General features: G+C 28.3%; 2 protein-coding genes across 4 annotated transcripts; one reads left to right on the top strand and one right to left on the bottom strand.

Moving 5' to 3' along the window:
- Positions 1 to 145: 145 nt before the first annotated feature.
- Positions 146 to 9745, bottom strand: LOC111627774 (mitochondrial import inner membrane translocase subunit Tim22-like). Of its 3 annotated transcripts, none has more exons than XM_023371412.1 (5): positions 9516 to 9745; positions 9227 to 9414; positions 9072 to 9144; positions 5373 to 5477; positions 146 to 281 (listed from the first exon to the last, which is right to left on the bottom strand). In XM_023371412.1, exons 1-4 carry the CDS (start codon positions 9721 to 9723, stop codon positions 5401 to 5403), a joined length of 546 nt encoding a protein of 181 aa, XP_023227180.1. In that variant the 5' UTR covers positions 9724 to 9745; the 3' UTR covers positions 146 to 281; positions 5373 to 5400. The 3 variants fall into 3 exon arrangements, with proteins under 3 accessions (XP_023227180.1, XP_023227181.1, XP_023227182.1); XM_023371413.1 differs by having other exon boundaries at positions 171 to 281; positions 5358 to 5477; XM_023371414.1 differs by lacking the exon at positions 146 to 281 and adding an exon at positions 5115 to 5219 and having other exon boundaries at positions 5358 to 5477.
- LOC111627773 (protein ABHD11-like) lies at positions 183 to 4045 on the top strand. The gene is made up of 5 exons (XM_023371411.1): positions 183 to 339; positions 2339 to 2509; positions 2581 to 2763; positions 2994 to 3181; positions 3821 to 4045. Exons 1-5 carry the CDS (start codon positions 193 to 195, stop codon positions 3948 to 3950), a joined length of 819 nt encoding a protein of 272 aa, XP_023227179.1. The 5' UTR covers positions 183 to 192; the 3' UTR covers positions 3951 to 4045.
- Positions 9746 to 13453: the final 3708 nt, after the last annotated feature.

The raw sequence follows: 13453 nt of genomic DNA on the forward strand, positions 1-13453 counted from the left end.
AGTCTGTGCCGGGTATGTTTGGCCCCATAACTTACTATCAGGAGGTTTTTATTGTTGGCATGGCAAAGACCATAATGTGTATTACCAGAGTCGGTAGATTAACTGGTCTTTCGACTAATAGTTCAAACTTAGCTAGAGACAATANGGTAATTTACTATACATATAAAAAAATGTTATATGTTACTTTCTAGAATGAATCTCCACTGGGCTTACAATGTTCATAAAGCAGAGAATGTGGATCCTGATCTTCCACCAATTCTCGTCTTTCATGGGCTATTTGACTGCAAAGAAAATTGGGCAGAATTAGCACAATCCATTTCTGAGAAACTTAATAGAGAGGTCAGTTAAATTACATAAAATCTTTAAATATTTTTAATGTTAGTTAAATTAGAAAAATAATTTAAAAATCACTATTTGCTATGATTTCTCCATTAATATTTCTGTAAAATTCAATTAAAAAATTAAATTATGTTATACATTTATAAAGTTATTTAATATAGTAGATAATTTACTAAAAATATTTTTTAATGAAATGATTACTATAAGCTTAAAAGTTCCTGAAAACAATTATTTTAAATTAGTAAAACATTCAAAATTGTAAATAGTTCGTTTTCAAATGTTGTAAATTTAAAATAAGCTGTAACAGTTCTGCCATTATAACTTAGTTCATTTATTTAATTTTGTAATATAAGTTTTCTAACCTGAGGCAGACCTCTGAATGGGGTCAAAAACATTTGTTTTAAATTAAAATGCTGTTGGAAAAGTATAGAAGGTGTAGAGTTAGTGATATTTTGATTTATGAGTTTCCAGTTTCTCTACAAGTGTATTTTGGAACAGAGTTTTTAATATATATCACAGTATATGCAACAACTCTCCAATTTACTTACTCCCATATAATAATTTCTAAAGTTTCTTCTTAAACTAAATTCACAGAAAGAGTATTGAATCAGCTGGATAAAAATTCTGTATATAAAATTCTTTACTATCTATCAGAGTTTTTTTGAAGTCAAAACTGACAAAGTTTTGCCAAATTCTATACAATCTTTATAAAATATTTCATTATTTTCCTAATCCTCTTACAAATGAGGAAACTCCTCTAAATTACAAACAATATATGAAGCATAATGATAAATTAAATGTTAAATTAGTGGTTTTCAGCTTAAATTTCTACATGGGACAATGATCTTGTTTAAGATTTTCATTTATTTTTGTTGTACAAAAATGTTAATTAAAATTTAATTACAATAATGAAGAATAAACCTTTTGTGGACAAGATACTCTTGTATATAGGACACAGCTTATCTCCAAGATTTTAGGATATGACTCCAGAATAAAAACCAATAGGAAAGAAACAGCATCACTTTTAAGGTGCTTTTGATGACATGATTAATTTTACAAATAAGTTTATAACCTTGTACAAGCTGTGGTCTATAGCCAAGGTTTCAGGGTATAAGTTATCTCAAAATTTACTATAAATGATAAACAGATTATGTATATTTAATGAAATCAAGTTAAGATGTGTATTTCAAGTTAAAAAAGTCATTAATATTTCATTTGCATTTATGCAAAATTCACTTTTTGAATATTTTTTAAAATGTGCCAAGTAATCATATTAAAATTCCAACGTTCATGTAACAAAAACCATATATTGAAAATATTTCAAATTAAGTATCTTTATAGGAAGATTACAGGAAAAGAAATGTTTCCAGTTCTCTTTGCAAGATAAGAAATTGTATAATTTTATTAATATTTTTGTCTGTTTAGTACCTGTAGGAATTAAAGCAAAATAATGGTTTTTAGAATCAAAAATTTAATCCAAATCAATCCATTCGCTGTTATGAATCATGAAATTATCAATCAATATTTCCATGTAGTGTAATAACCATGATTATATGATTATGTGAATTAAATCAATTTGAATTTGATTTAAATTTATAGGAATAATATTTAGATTAAAGAAGTATTTAAAAAACATTCTAAGCATATGTTTATATAATTTTACTTACTTTCATATTATTCTAGTCAAATGTTACAATTAGTTTTCCAAAGAAAGAAAAAAAATAAATAAATAAATAACATCCAGCTCAGTTAGTGCTGAATGATCAATTGCTTTTTTCCATGAAGTACAATACTAAATTCCATATATTATCATTAAATATATTTTAAATTCAAATTACAAATCAATTTGAAAAAAAATCTATTATCTGTCCAAAACTGTTTCAGGTTGTTTATAAAATTACTTATATAATATATACATATACATAATATGAGTATAATATATAATATATACTCATTTAAATCCATTGTAACAATCCATAAATATGTTTTATTCTTTAAGGTTTATGTTTTTGACCTCCCTAATCATGGAGATAGTAAAACATTATCATATTCAGATTATTCACTATTGGTGGAAGAAGCAAAAGAAATCTTAATTCAATTTGATAGACCAGTGATATTAATGGGACATAATCTAGGTGGAATTCTTTCCATTCTTTTGGGAACAGAAATGGTAAATTTTAATTTATAAATTTTCTGTTAACTAATGTTTAATTAACTGTAATAATTCCATACTGTTTTCAGGAAGAATTGGTTTGTAAGATAGTTTTAATCGATGTATCGCCAGTTGATATTCCTCTCAGAGTGGATGATGAAATTACTGCTGTTATTCGCATCATGCGTGAAGCACTATTGTCTTTACCACCTCAAATATCTTTTAATAATGCAAAAGAGAAGGTTGACCAATTTTTTAAAACTAAAATAAAAGTAAGTCTTTTTATATATAAATATTGCTTTTAATTTAATGCTGGAAATATTTATTATACAAACTAAATTAGACATGCAAATTGTGTAATATTTTTAGTGCAATGTATCCATGTCAAAAAAAACTGAATTTCTTTTCTAAATATGAGAATTTTGTACATAAATAAATTAATAACTACTGTTTATATTTTTAGATCTTCAATGTTTTTTAATTAAAACATTTTACATTTTAGCAACAGTTTCTTCGTAAAATGCTTTTGCAAAGCTTTGCAAAAGTTGAAGATGAATTTACCTGGAAAATTAATTTGAATGAACTTGAATCATCAGGAGTCAATAAGTCATTAACTAACTGTTATCCGTTACGCTGTCTATGCTATACAGACACCTTATTAATTTATGCAGGACAATCTAATTATGTTGTGTAAGTATAACAGAATGTTGCACAATCACCAATCAGTGGAGGTTTTAGGTTATGCAATGTCCTAAGTCAACAATGGCAAATTATAGAATGTGTCCAAGGTGGCTTGTTGGGAGAATTGTCTGGCAGACAACATATACAATTTTGTTTACTTTTAACTGTATTGATTTCAATGTATCTTAATTTCAATTTTTACATTTAGTTCATAATATCATAAATTTTTTCTCAACCAGCTTTTTTAATTTATTCTAATTAAAAATGTATTTACTTCATCTCTTTTTGAAACTCTAAAATTTCAGCATTATTTTTAAAAGTTAAATATGCCTACTTTGGCATACATACTGAAAAAAGCTTGCCATCCTTGACCCAGTTAAAAATGACTTATAAGGCCCTTTTTCATGTAAGTTTACATAATGTAAAGCTAGTAACATAACTTGATATTATGTAACATCTAGGATTTTAGCCAGTGTTGAATTCTGAATGCTGAACCAAGCTGAAAAAGCAACGTATTTTTGTACATCCAAGACCTCTGAAACATGAAATCCTAGAAAAGCCTAAGCTGCTTATATCTAAAACTACCACTGAAATCACCAGTGTACTGTACAATATATATACTTTAACTGTATTTTTAATTTTTTTCAGACCTTCAAAGGACTTAAAAATTGCATTTCCCAATCTAACAATGCAATGCATCAGTGATTCAGATCACCACATTCATATGGAAAAGCCTGAAAAACTACTCAATGAAATGATAAAATATTTCTCAAAATAAACCTAAATCATATTCCGTTGACTAATTACAACAACAAATCAATGTTGCAACCTTGAATTTAAGGAGTTTTATAACTATAATTTGTAATAAAAAGCCTTTAAACTGATTTTTCATTTCATTTCTTATTAATAAATTTAATAAAAATTCTTATTTTTGGTTAATAAAAACCAATGAGAGATTATTAACAATTTTGTCACATCTCTTTTGTTATATCCATCTTTAAAAAAAAAAAACCAAGATCACTTAATCAACCTCTAAAAATATCTTTTATTGCAATGCATTTCAGATGGACGACCACATCCCTCTTCAGGCAACTGTTTTCTCACAATAAAGGAAACCACTCCTTGAGCAACTTTCATACAATAAACAACACCAATTCAAATTACAAGTCATTCCCAAATTCCTGTGACAAAATTGTTAATAGTCACTTATTCGTTTTTATTAATCAAAAATAAAGAAGAATATACATCCATTTCCACAATAATTATTCTTAATAAAAATTAATAGAATTATGTAATTATATATAAATATCTATAAACTACTTTTGTTCAAATGCAAATAATAATAACGCATAGAATTAGCTTATAATTATAAAGCATAGGCAGAGAAGAGATAACGGCTATTTTTTTGAGGTCTGGTCACAAAAGATTCTCAAAATTAAATATTTATGTAAAAAATATAACATAAAAGTAATGTAAGTTAAAGTTTCTTTTGGCTAATTGATAAAAAAATTTGTTTTGTTTATCGATTTTATTCCTATTTCACTTCTCTCATACCTTATTATTATAATAATCTTTATGGCAAAATATAAGGCAAACAACTTGAAATTTATTAGGCACTTACTAAGAAAAATTATATATGTATATATTAAGTTGATATCACTTGTGCCCAAAGAATGACATTAACTTAAAAACTTAATAAGAGAGTGTCCAGTCACATCCCTGTAACATAAAATAGATATTGCTATAAGGCCTTTCTTTATTTTTGATATGGATATTGTTATATTAAAATTATGAAAATTTAAAAGATTAAGATAGTAACTACATATGTTTTTAATTTAAAATAAAATAATGAATGTTATGATAAAACTCCACGATTTTAATTTAAAGATTATTAAAATTTTGAAGAACAAAACTTTTATATATTGTAATTTTCATTTCTTACACTTTTTCTTATTATGTATATTCAGGATCCTATTGTTTGTTTGTATTTTAACTGAGTATGAACTGTTTAGTTGGGAGTAGTGATCTTTAGTTCATCTGGACTTTACTGCAATAAAAAATATACTCTTTTTTTTCTTATTGTTAACAGCAAATGAATAATTTGTCCTTAATTACATTATAATTAAATTATTTATGTCATATATTAAACTTTATCTTATTTAATATGATTTACATAGATACATACATGCATAAAACTTACTGATTAAGTTTTGCTATCTAATTCAATGCTATCGTAAATAATAATCTATGATTGTTGAAAATGCAGCAAATCCAGCAGCACCCAAAATTGCAGCTTTTACTCCAGCTAGAAAAAAAATTATTATTATTTATTATACTGAGCAAGAATAATTTATCCAAGTAATTGTAAATCAATGAAATAAATTATCTACTAAAAAATAAAATTATTACAATATTAACTTCTATCATTTAATCCTATAATCTATAGTTTAAATCATTTTAAAGAATATCTGATTCAAAATTATTGATAAATTAAAAAAGAATACTTGTAATAAAACTTAAAGAAGCATTAAAACAATTATTTCCTTTCCTAATATTATTTTAATATTAAACTGTAATAAAATATTAATAATCATTTGATAACTTTTGTCACAAATAAAAGACATTTAAATTCTGTTAATAAAACCAAAATTGACAACAACCACAATAATATAAGAAAAACTATAAGACTATTGTTTGGTGATTTAAAATATATTCTCATAAAATTTTCACATATTAGGCCTACTGTGCAAAATTTAATTATTATAAATCTAATCAAAACAGTCAGACTTCCATATACTGAAAACATATAACAAATCTCTTTTCAATGAATTTTTCTGTAGAATGTTGAAAACATATCTTTTTTTACATTCATTATTGGTGGCATTTTCTATTTAATAAATTTTTTATATAATGAATCTCCACATTTCTTAAGAGCAATTCATTATACAGAAATTTGATTGTATTTGCAAAAGGTACAATCTACATGTAGCTATAAATTAACCACTAAACAATATGAAAAGATCATGGATAATAAATTCAAAGTATACAAACTATTTCTAGCAAGTTAGTTGGTCTCAAACCTAGTAAGTTATTCGATTATTTTTTTAGAATAGTTTTTCTACAGTAAAGATGTTTAATCCATCGTGCAATGCCTATTTCTTCCCATATTACTAATTATTACTAATAAAAGAGCTGTTGTCTGTGTGTGTATGAATTCTTTATAACTCCTGCAATTTTTGTCCAATCCAGATGAAATTTTGGTTATATTTGTTTTTATGTTCTGACAGAAAGTATAGGCTATTTATTTTACAGAAATATTAGCTATAGAATAAACGTTTTATCAATTTTGGATCGGTGATCACACTTATGTTGCAGTGACATCAGTGACTTCATTTAGTTCATGCTTGATGAGGGAATTTCCCTTAGATTGCATTTTAAAATATTTTGGCAAATGATGTATTTTAAAGTTACTTCATTAAATTTAAAATTTAAACTTTAAAAAAAGATAGCCTCATAGTGTCACTTCTACAACAAATTTTAAAAAAAAATTTCATCAGTGACTATGTAGCGTTCTATTATCCAATCAGAAGTAACAATCTAATGAACCCATTATTTAATAATGCTATTGCTATTCTACTTAACGTACTGTATATACAATTCATCTTTGGACTAAATTATCAACATGAAATTAAAAACACTTGCTATTTTGTCAAAAAAATGCCTTGGGGGAAAGCATAAGAGTAAAATTGATCAGGTAAATTCTAGATTTAAAAGAATAAGAATGCCTGAGACCCTTAAAGACCATGAAGTCTGACTTGAGCAACATCAAGTAAGAATGGCTTTGTCAAGGGCTGAAGAAACAGCATCACAACATCAAGCTAGAGTATAAACTACTTAATATGTAGAAATATTAGCAACTCTTCTTGAATTTCTTGAAATCTCTACTCTTGTCAATTCTTCAATCTCTACTTTCTTATAAAAAGTGTTCTATCATGCTTGAAGGAAGAATTTCTAGTATTATGATAATTTTGTATAATATACACATAATTTAACAAGCTTACTTATATCTAAAATTTTATAAGATTTTATACAGTCTAACAAAATTCATAATAATAGCTATCACCTCTTAATACATAATCCATATTTTAATTCTCTCAAAGCTTTTATGAATACAAATTTTTATTTCATTTGAGACTGTCAGAATTATTAATTTGTATCAATCATATTTTACTGCCAATTTAAAAATTTTACTCCAGAGAACATTGTATAGTAAGTCCTCTTTTAACATCATTGATAGGTTTTAGAAACTGTAATTTTAAGCAAAATGATATATCACAAAATATTCAGCTGTTTACATCAGTAAATCATAATCCTTATACTCTATAATAGAGATAATTTATTAAAAAGTTCATAAAATAATAGGAATTTAAAAAATTCTTTCAAAAAATAACAAATATTAAAGCCAAACATTTGCCAGATTAGATTGAGCTATATTACTGTTACTAATAATAATTAAAATGCAAATAATTATCATTTGGCTTTAATATAACTATTGGGCTTATAGATATTAACTAGGACATTGCATGACTTTGTTGTATTCTGATAGAAATGAGGCAGAGCCAGAAACAAAGAAGCAATCCTTGCAATTGTTACACATACAAAAGGTGATCCTTGTACCTGACAGTCGTGAACAGACAAACTTTGTGCTTGCCACCACAAAAATGGCTATCTTTGCACCTACTGATTACGGGAGAGGGCCTTACTTGCCACAGGAGACACTGGCCAGGCACATAGAGACAATCCTTGAACTTTACAGCAAAGAGAGGCAATCCAGGAACAAAGCAATTGATGCCAATTGCTTTATTTTTGTGATGTTCTGTTTGTTTTTTTTTCAGTCTATTTTCTGGTACACGCAAATAGGTTCTAGGTACACGCAATGCTGTTTTTTAATTTGACCACTAAATTCTGTTAAGTGTGCTCAGGAAGTACGGATATTGTTACTTTAGCCCAACTTTATACCAAAAATGAAATCATGGACCACTATTTTCAACATTTAAATTTTACATTTCTGGATTCTTCAATTGCAATCAATATAGTTTTATAAAAATTGGCCCATCAAATTTTGAGAATGAATTCAATTCTATAAACACACAGATGTGCTAGCAACCTTGAGACATCGCACAACTTTGTCACGCAATTTGCACGATATCGCTTTGTCACACACACACTTTTATTAGGACTTTGTATCTCAAAAATGAAGTCTTGGACCCCCATTTTTCATATTATTTTTGGATTATTCATAGTAGTTAATGAAAAATGGCAAAGTTTTATCAAAATCAATCAAACAGATTTTGAGAACAAATGCAATTCTGTAAACTGCATAGAAGAGACTTTGCTAACACTCTAGCTCAATCAGTAATAAATACCATGAGCCTGCTAGTCTTATTGTTATGATTACAGATTCATCACACACCTTTCTGTTTTTTATTCATTAATACATTTATTTCCCAAAATTAGGTTTTTTTATGTTTTTAACTATAATACCATGTTGTCAAAATGTATCATATATGTAATGCAGCTAAAGAGAGTTGTTGAATAAGCCAAAATGCATTCCAGGACATTATTCATTAATGAATAAAAATCAGAAAGATGTGTGGTGAATCTGTAATCATACCAATAAGGCCAGTGGACTCACAGTTATTTATTACTAATTAATAGACAATAACAGATTAGAAGCTCATATTGCAGGCTTATAGACGTTTATATTTAAAAATAACAAATATAATGACTATAAAAAGAATTATGTGATTATTTTTCTTTGATTTGATGTATTCTTTCAATTAATTTAGCACATATTTGAAAACTTAACAGAAATAATCCAATTTAATAAACATTTTACCTCTCAATCCAATAAGACCGCCAGTTACAGCTCCAGCCAGAGTCCCATTTTTCCAGTCACTTTTTGCTCTATGCTAAAAATAAAATCAATACAAAAGCAATTTAATTTTAAATATATTATTTTATAAGCAAACTATACAACGTTCTTATATTTACACTTTCAATAATACATTCAGTTGCAGCAAACACAGCTCCAATGATTGCAAAATTTTTACCATAAGATACTGTTTTCATTCTCATATCTCTTAACACTTGTCGAACTGTTTGTTTTTCCTGACTGACACCTGCTAGATTTGGATCAACACTGGCTGAAAACAAACCAATGGCTCCTCCTAATCCAAATCCTACATTCGTCATAAATAAATAAATATCAATTTATAACAGAAATTTAATCCATTTTTTATTAACAAATTAGCATAAAGTATTTTAAAACGTTTAAATTTACCTAAAACACAGCTTATGCCTGTTTTAAATCCACAACTTTCAAATATATTTTCAATCATAATTTCTTCCTTCGTTTTAAATTTATGTGGAGCGATGCTGACTGGAATGACGACATTTTCTCTTATCCTTTTATTAGGACCAATTAATAAATTACTTAATTCATTAAAATCCACTTTTGAATTCTGCACGCTTCCCGATTCAGACTCCATATTTACACATGTTATCGGATAAAGTGTTGCCAGGTGGATCAAATAAAAAAAAAATTCATTACGTTTTTAATTACATATAATTGTTAAGATGATATAAAATAAAGAAAGGCATAAAATTTTTTTAAAAGTTATTTTTATATTATACGTTTTCTAAACAAATAACTCTAAATTTTCTTAAGTTTGGAAGAGTACAGTATTTTTAGCATACGATTTGGCGGGCAAACTATCACGTGGTAAAGGCGTCATCTTGCCACTCTAGGAAACTTGGGTTTGAATCTAGATTGAGAACGTCAGGAATTTTCATGGGTAGTCTGTGCCGGGTATGTTTGGCCCCATAACTTACTATCAGGAGGTTTTTATTGTTGGCATGGCAAAGACCATAATGTGTATTACTAAATAGACAATCTTAGCAGCGCCGTAACTAGCCTTTTATGCGCCCGGTGCGAGCTTCTGTAACTACGCCCAAAACTTGGTCCAGATCATTTCCGCTCTTCCCAGGGTCTGCGCCCTGTGCCTGGGTGCCGCTGGAACCGCCCTAGTTACGGTACTGAATCTTAGTTCTCTCGGAGCTAAAAAGGTTTAAAGAAAAACAATGCGACCCGCAACCAACTACAAGTGTTTACAGTAGTCTTTTATCTGCTACTGGCGGGCATCAACTAAATTAAATTAAAAAGACTACCATTAAAAACAATCGCTTCAAAAAGATCCAATTTTTGAATTTACAGATTTCTCTATCAAAATATTTATTTTAAAGATTCTACTGATATCGAAAATGTTGATATGGTATGGATAAATTTAAAACTATTTAAGGCTAATTTATTCATAAATATTTCACTTGTTGAAGAGATGGGGAACAAAGTGAGAAATTCTAATAATTTGACAATAAACCAGGGGCCATATTCTGGTCACTGTCTCTGGTCTCTCGTCAGCCGGTTTTCTGGTACACGCAAATAGGTTCTAGGTACACGCAATGCTGTTTTTTAATTTGACCACTAAATTCTGTTAAGTGTGCTCAGGAAGTACGGATATTGTTACTTTAGCCCAACTTTATACCAAAAATGAAATCATGGACCACTATTTTCAACATTNATTTAATTTTAATGCTTCCACATTCAAATTCCAAAGTCAAAATGATATTTTTTTTTGTTCTATCGTAAGTCTTGTGTAAATAAAATAAGGAAATCGAATAAGTTTTTTTAAGGTTATGTGTACGATATTTCTAGAGCGAAGCTGATTATTTCTTCAGATTTCAATTAGTTGGATTTCTTGTTATAATATATTTATTTTAAAATGGCTTGGTGTTCAGCACCTAATTGTAAAAATTCGACAGCCAAAGGTGTAAGAGTGTTTCGTTTACCCGCTGACAAATTCAGGAGAGATAAAATGGCATCAATATTGCAGAAGAGATTAATGAAAACCAACTGAGAGTTTGAGACTGTGTGGTGTTGGTGGATAAAATAATGCTGAAAATATAAATTTACGAAGTGTTTAAAATAACTTTTGTAATATAATGTAACTAAATTTTATAGATACATTTTGAAAAGTCACAATTTGAACTTAAAAGAGCAAATGGAAAAAAATTATTGAAATGGAATGCAATTCCGACTCTTTCGATGTTTCAAATCCTTCTCTCGGTCTGCAATTAAAAAGCAAAACACCTAGAGAAAGAGAATTACCTGCAAATTAGTGCAGCTTTGGTTTAACAAATATTTTTAGGACATTAAAATTGCTTTTTTAGGTTTAAAAAATATATTTATCACATTCCTTTTATATTTGAAATTATAAACGGAATTCAGCGGCTCAAATTCGTGCAGATTACAGCACATAGCATGAAATCGTGCCCTTGAAACTGCGGATCCAAAATGGCGGCTCCATAGGGAACATTGGTGTCCTGACCTTATGTTTGAAGACCTTGCTCCTAATCCTAATCGCAGCGCTCCTAGTGAGAAAAAGTGGCTCTAGGCAGAAAATTCTGCTCTGCTCCCCAACCAGTTCATCTGGTAACCATAGTTGTATTTAGCGACTTTATAAAATAATCACAAAAATTAAATAAGATTGCTAACGTATAATATTATTTAATCCCATACGGAGTAATTAAATACTAGATTATTCGACGATGATTTAAAAATTTTTTAAATACATCTAATTGAAACATAATGGCTGTGTCGCTAGTAGTAAATAGAAGACTAGGCTTGAAAATGGAGTATGCAACGTCGTTTTTCTATAGAGAGAGAGAGAAAGTTCTTTTAGGTTTCATTATAGCAATAGTAGCAGTGAATGAAAATATTTCATTATCATTATCGCATTTACCATTCATTTGTATTAATTCAAAGTTATTTTGATAAAATAAGTTTGCAAATTCCAATATGGCGCCGTTTGCTTCCGCCATGTTGTCAGTTGCCAGAAATTTCCATAAAAAGCAAAATGCTGCTATAAAATTAGTCTAGATTAAAATTTTTGTTCCAAATTCTATGTAAATTTTAAATTTAACATTTGTTTTAAACTGATGCAAAAGAAGGAAGAAAAAAAGAACAACTTATGAATATAAAATGTATGCTTATGCATTAATAATATATTTATCTACAGTTTATAAATGGCCAGCAATTAATGTACAGTATTCATTTGTAATAAGGATGGTCGAAACATAAAGAAATATGCATCGGATATTTGTACTACGTCAGCTCTACGTCACGCGAAAACTCAACAATGTGGTCAACAATAGATTTTTCAATTGTTACGCTTGCTTTGTTGAGTGAATATTTTCAAAGAGAAAAGATGTCTTTGCGAATTTGTGCTTGATTTTTCTGAGAAAAATTGTGTTGGATATAAACGTGAGTAATATTTTGAAAGACTACAAAATATACTACACAAATATTTTTATAAAAAATGGAATTACCCATCTAAAAACTTGTCGTTAGGTTCTTAAACTGAACTAACAGCAAAGAAGTAGAATAAGAAATTTTAATTTTAAGATAGAATATATTTTATTACGATAGTCAAAGTAAATAATAATGTACAGTACATAAATCTGTGAAATATATTCGCTTGATTATCCCCTGACGTTAAGACCCAAATAATTTACAATTTGTTTTTTTTTTTCAGATTTTGAGATGGATGAGTTTGTGGAAGATAGAGATAGAGATGTAGAGTTGGTGTGTGAGGAGCAATTTGATCCTCCCGATCTCGGCATGAAATTCCCAGCAGATTATGATGATCGAGATGATTTCTTTACTTGGGAGTTGGAAAGTTACCGAGAAACAAATTACTCGGAAATTGTTCTCGATCTTGCCGAGGATTGTTTCGGTTATAACGATTCTAACTCGAAACAGGTTGATAAAAAGGATGCTTACATTCGTTGCGATGAGTGCGAAAATCATCATGTATCTCATGCTCGGAAAGCTGACAATCATTGTCTTAATAGGTAAGATTAAATATAAAAGTCTTACGTATATACGTATTTAATAGATATTTTTATCTCATTTTCTGTTATTGTTCCTAGAAATGCAGAGTTGTCGTGTGAGGAGCGATTTGATTCTCCTGATCTCAGTATGAAATTACCAACGGATAATGACGAGTGGAATGATTTCCTCAGTTGGGAGTTTAAAAATTACCAAGAAACAGATTATTTGGAAATTGTTCTGGACCTTTCTGAGGATTGTTTCAACGACAACGATTCTAATTATTCGCAACAGGTTTATGAAAAGGATGTTTACTCTGGTTGCGATGAATG

Source organism: Centruroides sculpturatus, unplaced genomic scaffold, assembly GCF_000671375.1.
Source record: "Centruroides sculpturatus isolate CEXI.00-Female unplaced genomic scaffold, Cexi_2.0 scaffold387, whole genome shotgun sequence".
Taxonomy (NCBI): Eukaryota; Metazoa; Arthropoda; class Arachnida; order Scorpiones; family Buthidae; genus Centruroides; species Centruroides sculpturatus.